The sequence below is a fragment of the Lathamus discolor genome, chromosome 6 (assembly GCF_037157495.1).
Source record: "Lathamus discolor isolate bLatDis1 chromosome 6, bLatDis1.hap1, whole genome shotgun sequence".
Lineage (NCBI taxonomy): Eukaryota > Metazoa > Chordata > Aves > Psittaciformes > Psittacidae > Lathamus > Lathamus discolor.
In genome coordinates, this window is record NC_088889.1 from 8,250,589 (window position 1) to 8,263,411 (window position 12,823).

Consider the following 12,823-nt stretch of genomic DNA (forward strand, 5'->3'; position numbering starts at 1 on the left):
TATGACAGCAATTTAAAACTGATCCATAGCTAGGATGCTGTAAGGATATTGAACAGTAACATTGGGATGGTTGCTTTTGTCTTCACTCATTTCCTTTATATAAAGGGTTAATAGACCTGTCGTGGCTTGTTGGAAGAGAAAACAAAAAGGAAGGGGGAGTGAAAGGCTGGGGTAAATAAACACATCCTTGGCTACACGAACAGCCCTGCACACACAGAGTTTATAAGCTCCTCAAGAGAAGGGATTATAGCATGAGCTGTTTATCACTGCTTCTGAACTACAGAAGGACGTCAAGTCTTAAGTCTTTTGCTAAAGCTTCTAGGTGAAGGCCAGTGAGAAAGGACACTTTCTGAAAGTCAGGCACCCCAAAATATCCCTTAAGATCTGTCCCTTAAGATCAAGGTATCAAAAATCACCCCATGAGAAATCTCGGGGCTTAGCAACGATTCAGTAACACCCCCACCAGCTCCGGGCATCACCAGGCTCCAGCAGGCTTTAGAAACTGCTCATGGGGAAGCTTGCACCCCACAGCCCTGCATGGGGCAGGGGAGAGGCAGCAGCAGCCCCTGCTTCAGCACTTCCATCCTGCTGCAGTGCCCCTTGCCTGGCCAAGCTGCTGCCAGCAAGCAGCAAACCCCTCCATCCTCCCCATCCACACGCGGCCTGTGCGGCAGCGAAGTTTTTGTCATCTCAGCACTTTCTTGCAGCATGGGAAGTCTCATCCAGGTGGGAAAGGGACCTCCATCTCCATTGGGAGCCAGCCAGATCTGCACACCAGCACTGCAGCCCGGGGAGCTCTCCTCCAGCAGGAAAACCATAGCGTGCAGGTGGGTTCGCAAACACTACAGTATGACACCGGCTCTCAAAATGCCACGCTTAAGAACATGAATAATATTTCCTATTAGTCTGCCTTAATACATCGCTCTTTATGTTAATGGCATTTTGGTGGATGCAATGTGGCAGGGTTACTGTGAGAATCATAACTTTGCATTTTGAGTGATTAGAACAGTAACCTTCATCTCACCTTAACAGCCACGTTGGTATTTTATTACACATATCCCCAAACAGATTATGTTGTTAAGGTAGATTTTGGGAACCATAACTCAAGAGGAGAAAATACAAAACCTTCGCAGAAATCGGTTGCTGGAGAGCCTGGAAATTGGGTGCTTTCAAACTGCATTTGGGCTCAGATGACGGGTTTGAAAGGTGAGCTTTTCTGACTTCCCAAGTCACCAGCAGCCTCTCTGCTCTCCTGCCTGGAGCCACGCAGGGAAAAACGGTGCCTTTTAAACAGAGGCAAGTTTTCTTGATGAGGGTGAGGTACAGCCACAGCGCCCTTCCCTCTGACAGGCAAACTGACCACAAACACACACCACAGGGCCTCATTAATATGTTAATACCGCTCAGAGATGCAGAGCTGCAATATGTGAAGTTCCAAGCCATGACCATACTCTCTAGATTAACGCTTAAAATACCAGGGAGCACCAGAAAATGTGATTGTGTTCAGCTGAAATCATTAGAAACATCCTTTAGTGCTTTAACCCTGCTTTCTGCATCTGTTTGTCCTTCAAACCTACTTTATTTCTTACACGGTTCTCTCAAACTTCTTTCCTTTGCATGAGGCAGCCTCTAGAGCTGTGTTACCTTGACTGGCCCAGGTTCAACATCCCCATTTACATCACCGAGTGTAGACACTCAATGCACATCCATTGCACCCAGTGGTGTTTGGAAGCCGTTTGGTGTTCAGCTCTTCCCCCAGTTCTCCACGCACTTGTGCCAGTCCCATGTGCAAGGGGACAACCTGGAGGTACGTGTCCAAGCAGCTCCGGGATTGCTCCAAGCTGGGGGGCTCCCTGGCTTTTTGCAGTGTTCGTGGGTGTCTCAGTGCCCAGATTGTTTCTAGGCTGATGTGTAAGAGAGGAACAAACCCTAACTCTTTGGGAAGCACGCAGGTGCCCATCTGCTCTCATATTCTTACTGTGAGCCCCTTGATTTCCTCCTGGCACTAAGCCCTGGCCTGCTTTATGCCCTACGTGGCCAAACTCTTTGAAACCCTGCCATTCCTGCACTTCCAGCACCTTGGCCCCCAGTGGGAGCAGAGCCCAGCCGTGGCCATGGGCCAGTTGGACTCCCACTCCCAGCTCCTCCCCACGGCTCATTGGAGGTGCTGAGTAAGTACAAGCACACATCAGGAGCACACCACAGACCCTGGAGCTGCCCAAGGGCTGTGTGCTGCGTGCAGGTGGCACTCAGGGCTATTGTGGAGCTATGGCAGATGAATCAGCAGCCTGTGTCTATGGAAGAGGATGGCCTGGGAGGGCACAGCACCCGAGGAGCACCGGTGGCAGAAATCCCAGCCATTTCCAGCAAGAGCAGCTCTTCCCCTGCCTCAGGGCAAGCAGGAGCCCTGGTCCTTGTGCTCCACAACACGTAGGAAAATGAGCACAAGAGAGGGCAGTATCAGGGCTTTCTCACTCCAAACAGGGATACACCAATGCAATCGCACCGTATAATGAATGCTACGATGGGAGCTGTTGCTATGGTGAGGGAAATAATATTTAAGCACCAACTGTTTATAAATATAAAATCCCCACAAAGTTTCCTAAAATAAGATGAAGGGGGCCAGGGCTGTCAGGGGATTGTAAAAGACTTGAGAAATACTGGTATTTTTGGACACGCAAGATCTGGGCACTCCTAAAACAGCAAAAGCAAGTCCAAACTGCTCAGCATCAAACGTGACAATCTGCTGTTGTGCTTCCCGAGATTTAAAGTCACTCTCCTAGCCCTGAACTCGCTGTCACAGCCTGGCAGGCCTTGAGGAGTGCAGGCAAGGCCGCTGTTCCCAGGGAATTATTCTTCTCCTGATCCAATTGCAGCACGGGCACCTGGGCCGTGCTGGTTCTCATAGCCCACTCGGTGCTGAGTTGTTCCAAGGTGCTGCTGAACACGCTGGAACCATGACCCTATAAATCCTGGCGTCAGAGGTGAAGGTTTGGAGGTCCCAGAGCTGGGGAGGCAGCTCTGGGGGTTGTCAGGAGCTGGGTGTTGCTCCCATGGCTCTATGAAGAAAGCTGCTGTGATTCCTGATAATGCCCATAATGCCCCCTATAAGCACTAAACATACACAAAGTAAATCAAGGATATAAAAGTGAACATCCCTTGTAGTGACTCCAGAATCATTAGCTGGCTCTTGTCAGTAGCTGCCATTTCAGCAGAGGGACAGTTAGAGTGCTAAAAGCACAGCTTAGCTGGCAAGTGCTGGGCAAAACGGAGACATTCAAAGTTGCCAGAAGTAAACGTCCGGTCCGTTTCGAGGGGTCGAACAGAGGCAGAAACTGGGAGGAACGCAACTATCAGACCCCAGCCGCCTCAACAGCCCTGCCGCTCTCCCTTGTTTCCATCCCACTGCCCCATCCCACCTTCCCAAGGAGTCAGGGCGGCACCTTCCCTCCCCGCTGCTGGTACCCCCGGGATGGGTTTGGTCCTCTGGCCGTGGCAGCGCAGCATTCCTGCCCGTGGAGAACTATGCAGTGTTTGCTGCTGCTGCCGAGCAAAGGCTTCAACAGGGAAACCCGCACACCGCTACCGCCCCTGAGGGGCGCCTGCCCCCCAGCACCAGGGCCCGCGTGGGGGCACACAGCTCCCGTGAGGAGGGGGGGAAGGAAACAGCGAGTTTCCTGCTCGGCAAAGCGCAGCGGCGGGGCTGGGGCGGCGCGGGCAGCGCGGAGGCTCCTCTGCGCGCTGCCGGGAGCCCGGAGGAGGGCGGGGGAGCGGCTGCATCCCCCCCTCCCCTGCTCTCCTTCCCCTCCCCTTCTCTCCCCTCCCCTCGCCGCCGGAGGGGCGTGGAGAGGCGGCCCCGCGCGGCGGCTGCCCGCACGGGCAGGGCAGGGCAGGGCAGGGCAGGGCAGGGCAGGGCAGGCTGCGCTCGGCCACGCAGGGATGAGCCCCCGCGCCGCGGCCCGCTGAGCTCCAGCGCAGCAGCCCCCGGGGCCCGGCCGGGCTTCCGCGTCCCCCGCCCCAGCAGCCGCGGCAGGGCCCGTCGGGGATGCGGGGGGGAGCGCTCCGCCAGGTAAGGGGCGGGGGGGGGGACGACAGGAGGGCGCAGGTGGTGCGGGGCTCTCCCGTCACCCTTCCCGTGCCACCAACTTTGGGCGCAGCGAGAGCTCCCCGCAGCGCGGAGGGCACTTTTCCCCCCGCGGGTCCCCAGCGCCGGCCGCGGCGGGACCCCCCCCCCCCCCCCCCCGGTGCGGGGTGTGCGGCTCTGCCTGCCCCCCCAGCCCCCGGTCCAGCGCTGCCTGAGCGGGGGAACGAGCTGCGGCGAAACTTGGGCTGTTGGTGCGTGAGGAGCTGCCGCCTGGAACAAGTGAGTAAGTCCCCGGTGGCACCGCGGAGCCCAGATGCTCTGCCCGGTCGTGTGAGCCGCGCCATCCGGCGGAGCAAATGCCCCCTCGTTTGCTGTCAGAGCCCAGAGTGCTCCGATCCAAACCGGCCGGGAGGACGCAGGCTGGCGAGGGGACCTCGCCGTGGCATGGGGTGGCCCCCACGGGAGAGCTGCGCGGTTCAAGGTTCGTGTTCCTGGCGCGACCGAAGGGGTTTGGAGGTGGTGAATGGGAGCGTTCATCCCCAAAGAGCCCGCGGCTCCTGGCAGGGAGCGCTCCGGGAGGGAGCAGCACGCACAAACAGCCTGGTGGATGGCTCAGGGGAAGGTGGAAAGCACAGAATAATTGTACCGGGTTTACCCAGGCGTTTGCATCCTCGGGAAGAGACAGATGCGGCTCGGCAGATGAGGGATAAACAGGCACAGGTGGATGTTGCGATAAGAAAACTCTGGCAGGGGTTGGCGTTACTTGATAGTGATTAATTAACTCAAAATGTGTATGCTGAGTGCCAGCAGGAGCAAACTGAAACCCCGCTGAAAGCTCTGTGATGATTTAAGCGCTGGTCAAAGCAGGTGGTAATCTGGTGGCAAAGGATCTCTCGGTCCCTCTGAGATGCAGAGGGGATGAGAGGACAGAGCTAGGGGAGCGGGGGGAATGCTTCGGGTGGCTTTGGAGCACTGGCGTCCTGCACCTTACCATTAGGAAAGTGCCTGGGGAGGTGATGCCCATAGGAGCAGAGTGGGTCTGAGGGCATGGAGCACCTCCACTGGGTGCTCACCTGAGGAAGGTGCTGGGCGTCCCCATGTGCTTCTGGAGCTGTGACTGTGGGGAAGCTGTAGTGCTCTATGGCTGAAAGGGAGGCAAGGCTGAAGGCTCACTCCCATCCCACCAGGATTTCATGCTGGCGGGCCTAGGGGGGATGCCTGGGGACAGAGAGCAGCCCTGCTCACGTGTCTGTTGCGGTACCCAGTACCAGGTAGTGCCCGTGATGAGGAGAAAGGGGGGCTGCTCAGTGCTGCTTTGTTGAGCAGTGTCCCTTTCCGTGTGGAGCAGTGTGTGCAGCATGCCCAGGGCAGGTAGCCCACTGAAGTGCTTGGTGTCTGTGCTCTTCGCAGAGCCACCAGCGTGCCTAAGCCACTGTGACTGAGCGGGATACTCATCTTTAAACCCCATTAGGAGTGGGTCTTCCTCGCCTCGGTGGCCACAATGTGTTGTTTTACGACATAAACTCTTTGCTCACTGGGAAGCAGCAGGGCCTGTGCCAGTGGGTCCCTGGACAGGAGGTGTTTTGCAACCCAATTTCCATGCCAGGACAGAGGTGGGAGAGCAGGGCCACAGGAGCCAGGCTGGGTGGGCAGGGGCACCGCAGGGTGCAGCTCCCTCCTCCCTGACCACCCCTTTGGCAAGCTGCTGTGTCCTGGGCAGGGCACCCAGGGGTGTTGCTTGCTGAGTAGTAGAGGACAGGGCTGCAGAGCTGAAGTTGGTGCTGGGAGCTCTGCGGGTGACTCTGCATGCGTCCGAGCGGGATAAGGTACGTTCTGGGATACGATCCCCAGCGAGCATGTTGCAGTGATGCCTTGTGCAGATGCACTTGTGTCAGGAGAGGGGCTTTGCCTTGCAACTCCTGGGGTGAGCTTTGCCTTGTGCAGGGTATGCCCATGTGCTCCTCTGCGCTGGTGTGAGTGTGCCCAAGCGTGCGGGCAGGCAGCCCTGCCTGGTTCCTGCACTCATCCACCCATCATCCTGGCACCGAGATCCCGGCACTTCTCGGGGGTTTGCTGCTCACAGTTGTGTTTTCCAGCTGGTCCCAAAGTCCTGAGTCACTCTGCCGTTTCCATGGAAACAGCCTCGCTGGCGGGAATCGGTTTTGGGGGTAGAGGGTGCCAGTAGCTGGACCAGCATCGGGCAGACCCCAGGGACAGGCTTGTGGGGCACAAGCGCTCCTCCAGCCCATCACCCTAGCGCCAGGGCTGGTGCAGGCACCTGCATTGCACAGACCCTCAGACCTTCTTCCACTCCCTTTTCCCTTCTTCCCTGCCATGGGGAAGTGAGGAGGGGTTTCCCTGTGCTGGCAAGGGAGCCCAGGTTGCGCCCAGCCAAGGGCACTTCAGGGGAGCTGCTGAGAGAGGGGGACAGCCTGGAAGGCACTCGGGAAAAAGGGGGTTTGCCTGCCCTGTGGGGGAGCCTTGGAATCAGCAGTGCCAGTACCAGTCACTGCAAGGTCCCCTGCCTAAAGCTGCCGTCACCCCTGAGCTGCCCAAACACCTCAGGGAGCAGCAAGGGAGGCTTGGGGCAGGAGGCAGGGCAATGGAGTGCGTGGAGATGCTACGGGAGCCCCCGGAGGACGGGATGCTATAAGGCACTGCCCGGTGTGCCACGGGCTGCTTGCAGAGAGGAGAAGATGTGCTGATCCCTGCAGCAGCCCGGCCGAACCCATCCTGCCCGGCAGCACGGGAGCTCGGCTGCCAGCGCAGCCCCCAGCGCCGCGGCTCTAAAAGCAGGTCATTCCCATCAGACCTGGGAAGACCATCCCCACAACGGGAGCCCACGGCTCAGCACCTCCTCCCGGGCCTCTGCTGCGCTGCGGCCGGCCGGCCACTCGCTGCTCCCTGCGCCGGTGACTCACGGATGCCATTCAGCTTAATTCATCGCCTCCCATCTCCCTGGTGCTCCTGTCTCTGGCTTCTCGCCTTCTCGTCCTCCCTGGAGCGGTGCTTGTGGTCAGGGGAGGAGGAGGAAGGCAGGTGATCGTGCACCCGTTTGCGTGCGGTGGGGGAGCCTGCACTGCCTGCGCGCATCCTCTCCCTTCCTCCGAGCTCAAGGGTGTGGGAAGCGGGCAGGGGGGAGAGGAAAGGCTCAGCACCTTCCTCTTCCCGCAGACAATGCTCCTGTCCCCGTGCCAGGCTCTAGCTGGCCTCCTGCAGTGCTGGGGGCCAGGGGCTGGATGCCGTGCATCCCTTGTGGGCAGCCTGGTCCTGATGTGACTGCGGGCAGCTGGCAGAGATGCTGGGAGGCAGCGGAGCGCAGTCTGGCATGCTGTGACCAGAGGGGGGGTTAGGGTCAGGGAAGGGGCAATAGTGGCCCCAGCACAGTGCAGAAAGAGCCTGTGTTCCTTCTCACAGGCCCCTTGCAGTGCTTCCCCCCACCCCAGCTCTCCATCCCACAGCCTGGGGGGACCTGCTGGACTCGGCTCCCACCCTCAGGCTCTATTTGCTCATCGTCTTTGGTGGAGCTGAGCTGGAGGCAGAGCAGGGGAGATTTCAGCTGGGAGCACTTTACAGCACAGAAACATCTGTGAGGCCAGCATTTCGGATGATTCCCATGGCCACAGCATCCCACGGTCTGGGGCTGAGGAGTGAAACCGGTACGTGCCTCACACAGGACTCTCAGATACAGCTCCACAGAGCTGCTGCCCTGGTATCAGTGCCTGAAACGTAAGAACAAGGTTCCTCTGGGCAGGGATGGGAGATCAAGTGGCTATCCTGCTGCATGTGTGCATAGGAGACATCCTCCTGCAGCGTGTTGCCTGCTCCAAGCCCTACACAGCTCCTGTTTCACACCAGCCTGGCTGTGTCCAGCAGATGAGCAAAGGGCAGCATGAGTTGAACTGACGCCCCAGGAACCCCTCATGAGCACCATCACCACTGCCTCTTGAGCCCAGGGCTGGGCTGAGTGGGAATTGCAGCCCCTTGGGGACAGGCAGTGGTGGGAGGAGGCAGGAGAGCCGGCTGGGGGCTCAGGGCTGGCTCTGGCTGGGTCCAAAGGCCACGGATGAGACATCAGGAAGCCGCCTCCCTAGACCCTTCCCGGCTGCAGCGCAGACAGGCAGGGCACAGGCGAAGGGTGAGGCTGAAGCTGGGCTGTAGTTTTGTACCTGCTCTGCCGAGGAGGTGAATCAGTGCCTCGTTTGCTCCGCATCGCAAAGGGGAGTGGGCCCGGGCTGGGGGAAAGGCTGAAACTCTCTCATCCAGTGATCCAGCAGGAACTGGGATGTGGAGGCACTGGGACTCTGGTTACCTTTTGCTGGCAGCAGGTTTCACCTCATCCCGGGACAATCCGAGTCGCGTCTGCTCCAGCATCCATCAGCAGCGCAGCCAGGAGAGGAAGCCGAGGCTGTGTGAAGGATGCAGTGTGGCTGGCCAGCACTAGAGAGCAGGAAAGCATTCCCACTGCAGCTCCCACCTTGGTAGCGTACAGGAGCCACCTGGGCCAGGAGATGCCAGCAGGGACCCTCCTGTCCTGCTCTGGCTTAGAAAGCCTGGAAAAACACTCGATTCAAGGGGAGGAATAGCCCGTGTGGACACCGGGGCCAGGTCTGCCCTCTGCAGGGTGGGTAACCCCAAACCTGGAGCAGCAATAGCCAAGCATCTGCAACCAGATGCCACATCCCTGGCAGGCAGCAGCCTGGGACAGAGCAACCCTTGTTCAAAGCATTGTCACAGGTCTGAGGCATGGCTCCTGGTGTATAGGGATGGGTGGCAGGGGTTTCCTGCAGCAGTTGTGCTGGAGCCCATATGCTGGTGTCCTGCTCCAGACCAGTGAGAGGTCTCTGGAGCTGGTGGCTCCGGCAGCCTCCTGCCTGCACCGAGCTGTTGGGAAATAGTAAAAATCATAATTGAAAAGAAATAAAAGGAAGGTTTTTGCCTCACCTGCAGGGCTGAGCAGCTCTCCTGGCATCACTCACTGCGGGACAGGGTCCCTCCAGGGAGGGGAGAATGTTGGCATTGAAGCATAGAATGGTTTGGGTTGGAAAGGACCTTAAAGCTCATCCAGTCCCAACCCCTGCCACAGGGGACGCCTTCCACTAGAGCAGGCTGCTCCAAGCCCCATCCAACCTGGCCTTGAACACTGCAGGGATGGCGCAGCCACAGCTTCTCTGGGCACCCTGTGCCAGCGCCTCAGCACCCTCACAGGGAAGAGCTTCTTCCTTATATCTAACCTGAACCTCCCGTTTCAGCTGGATGGGAACAACAAGCTGGCTGGGGACACACAGCATGAGAGGAGTGGGGAAGACAAAGAATGGTGGTGATGATGCTGTGGGAAGGAAGGGCTGTGCTGGGTGGGAAGGGGAGATATTTGGGTCTGTCCCCTTGGTTTCTGGGATGCCATCTCCTGCCCCCCAGCCCCACTGGCCCTAGGGAGCAATAGCACGTGAAGTCCTGTTCTTTGGAGAGCCGCAGGGCAGTCTGTGAGTGTTATTTGGTCAGTGAATGAGGGGAGATGTTGAAGCACCACCACAGCAATGCCACAGCTCCCCAGGCATGGTGGGTGCTCCTCACTGAGCCACCCCTGAGCACCCTATCATGCTCAACTTCCCCCACCCTTGCCCACACATGGGCAGCAGCAAGGCAGGGGTTAGCACCGCTGAAGCTGGCCTGTGCAGCTACAGCCCTGCTCTTCCCTGCGCCCATCTCCAGTGCCAAGGTCTCCTGCCGCTGCACTGTCACCGACTGAGGATGCAGGGATGCGGTTTCTTGTGCTTCCTCCTTTGCAGTATTGCTTTTCCCCCCTCTCATGCTCAGAATAGAGGGGGCCTGAATCCCAGAGCTGAGCAGGATTCGGCCAGTACCACAGTGCTGGAGGCACACTGGGCTGGCAGGTAGGACACAGCTCTGCGTGCTCCTCATCCCCAGAGGCTGGCAGATTGAGCTGGCCTGGCTGGTGGACCTTAAGCAAAGAGGTTTGCAGCTCTAGGAGAGCCATCACCCCTTTCCGAAGCAGGAGGTTGCTGGCCGTGGAAGGGCCATGCCTTGTCCTGCCAGCTGGGCTTTCTGGATGGAGACAAGCTTCTCCAGACAGTGCTTGGCACCATCCCCTGCCCTTTCCTTGCCGTGGCTCCTGCACTGGTTATTGAAGGCACTGGCTGAAGGGGAGACAAGTGACTCACAAGGCAGCTGGGCAGGAGGGTTTGCAGCTGGACAGAGGCACATAGACTGTGTGGCCACCAGGCTCTTAACATCTGCCTGCAGGCCACAGGGGTGGTGATGGCTGATGTACACGCATTGGGAGGGTGTTTGTTGATCTCCCCCCCAGTAGAATACTTGGGTCCTCCTTGTCGTTCCTTGCTCAACCCGTGACTTCTCTATTGGGTTGCAGACACCAAAACGACCTGTGACGAAGCTCCATGAAGGTGACCAGCCATGCAATGTTCCTGGAAGGCTGTCCTCCTACTAGCCTTGGCATCCATTGCGATCCAGTACACGGCAATCCGGACCTTCACGGCCAAGTCCTTCCACAGCTGCCCCATCCCTAACCCCGTGAACTGCAGCCTGAGCCAGGACACTGATGCGGCCGAGCGGCTCTGTGACGAGAGCCCCACTTTCTCCTATAACCTGTCCAGGAAGACGCACGTCCTCATCCTCGCCACCACCCGCAGTGGCTCCTCCTTCGTTGGGCAGCTCTTTAACCAGCACTTCGATGTCTTCTATTTATTTGAGCCCCTCTACCACGTCCAGTACACCCTGATCCCAAAGCTGACCCAGAGCAAGAGCACGACGGACAGGCGGGTGATGCTGGGGGCCAGCCGAGACCTGCTGAGGAGCTTGTACGACTGCGACCTCTACTTCTTGGAGAACTACATCAAACCCCAGCCTGTCAACCACACCACCGACCGCCTCTTCCGCAGGGGAGCCAGCAAGGCCCTGTGCTCGCCGCCCGTCTGCGAGTCCCTGGGTGCCGTCGATCTCCACCTCGAGGAAGGAGACTGCGTGAAGAAGTGCGGGACCTTGAACCTGACGCTGGCCACTGAGTCCTGCAGAGAGCACGGGCACGTGGCCATCAAAACCGTGCGGGTGCCCGAGGTCAGCGATCTCCGGGCGCTGGTGGAGGACCCGCGGCTCAACCTGAAGGTTATCCAATTGGTGAGGGATCCCCGCGGCATCCTGGCGTCCCGGAGCGAGACCTTCCGGGACACGTACCGGCTGTGGAGGATCTGGGACGGCACCGGCAGGAAGCCGTACAACCTGGACGTGACGCAGCTCACCACGGTGTGCGAGGACTTCTGGAACTCCGTGTCCACCGGCCTCAACCGGCCACCGTGGCTCAAGGGCAAGTACATGCTGGTGCGGTACGAAGACCTGGCTAGGAACCCTATGAAAAAGACCGAGGAGATCTACGATTTCCTGGGCATCCCCATGGACAGCAACGTGGAGCGCTGGATACAGAACAACACCCGAGGGGACAGGTCCTCCTCCAAACACAAGTACGGGACCGTGCGCAACTCGGCGGCGACGGCGGAGAAGTGGCGGTTCCGGCTGTCCTACGAGATCGTGGCGTTCACGCAGCACGCCTGCCAGCACGTGCTGGCGCAGCTCGGCTACAGAACCGCCGCCTCCGAGGAGGAGCTGAAGAACCTCTCCATCAGCCTGGTGGAGGAGAGAGACTTCCTGCCCTTCTCCTAAGGCAGCCCCGGGGGGGGCCCGGTTTTGATACGGACTCTTTCTAACTGTTGCCTTATTTTGGTTCGTTTCGGTTCCCCCCCTTCCCCTCTTTCTCTCTTTTCTCCTCTCCAAAATTTGCACTAAACCTTGAGCAGGAATCTCAGCAGCTGAGGCCGAGGGAAGCGACTGCCGCCCCTCGATAATACGTTTGGGACGCAAGAGGAGTCGGGTCTCTCCAAGCAAGAGCTACAGAACTGTGGATGGGTTATAATGTTTACAAAACACACAAAGCGTATAAAGCAACCTTCAAGCTTTCCAAACCGAAGGGTACCTGGGGTACTGTACTTTTGCACTGTTTACTTTTACAATGTAAGAGGTAAAGATAAATATAATTTATGAATGGTGTCATCCCCTCCAGAATAACTCCCCTCGCCCCACAATGAGCAGGTCAGACTGGAAGCTGAACGCGCAACAACCTCCTCGGGTTTGATCTCAGTGCGACAATGTCTGTTTAAGTCCTGGTACTGAGCTGGGCAGCGGGTCAGCTGCTTGTACGTGGTGGTTTGGTAACACCTGTGATAGTTCGTTGTGCCAAAAAAAATCACGAAAGGAAAACAAAAGGGAAAAACCGAAGTGCTTGGGTGGTTTGGTAAAAGCCCAACACATTTAATGCTTTATTTCTGTGTTTTCTGTAAATAAAAAGTGCAATAAAACTGACCCTGGGGGTGAACTTCAACTGGAAGTGACTGAACTGGGCTGGATACACCAACAGGCAAAGAGCAGCATCTCCTGGTGTGCCCGGCTGCTATGAGGGTGTGTGGGGGGAGGACACCATAGCCCCCAGCTTCCATCACCTCCTTGGGCATGCGCATGCCTGCATCCCAAGTGTGTCAACGTGCAAGTAGTTAAGTTGAAAGTGAGACCCTGCGGTTGTCTCCTGATGTGGTCCGTTTGATCCCTGCCTGCTGGAATAGCTCAGCAGCTCCTCTGACCCAGCTGGGACAGAGGCCTCTGAACAGCCCAGCCCTTAAGGCACAGGCCACGAGCAGATGGGGAGCCACCAGT

At 58.1% G+C, this 12,823-nt stretch overlaps 1 protein-coding gene across 5 annotated transcripts; it reads left to right on the forward strand.

Annotated features, from left to right (window-relative positions):
• The first annotated feature begins 3,898 nt into the window (after nt 1-3,898).
• On the forward strand, nt 3,899-12,475 carry CHST1 (carbohydrate sulfotransferase 1). Of its 5 annotated transcripts, none has more exons than XM_065685544.1 (2): nt 3,899-4,069; nt 10,476-12,475. In XM_065685544.1, the coding sequence occupies exon 2, from the start codon at nt 10,520-10,522 to the stop codon at nt 11,777-11,779; it is 1,260 nt and encodes a 419-aa protein (XP_065541616.1). In that variant the 5' UTR covers nt 3,899-4,069; nt 10,476-10,519; the 3' UTR covers nt 11,780-12,475. The 5 variants fall into 5 exon arrangements, with proteins under 5 accessions (XP_065541616.1, XP_065541619.1, XP_065541617.1 ...); XM_065685547.1 differs by lacking the exon at nt 3,899-4,069 and adding an exon at nt 4,119-4,367; XM_065685545.1 differs by lacking the exon at nt 3,899-4,069 and adding an exon at nt 4,119-4,363.
• The last annotated feature ends 348 nt before the right edge of the window (nt 12,476-12,823 follow it).

What these genes read in the sequence shown, in the direction of transcription:
- CHST1 (XM_065685544.1), top strand. Translation starts at nt 10,520, where the DNA reads ATGCAATGTTCCTGGAAGGCTGTCCTCCTACTAGCCTTGGCATCCATT.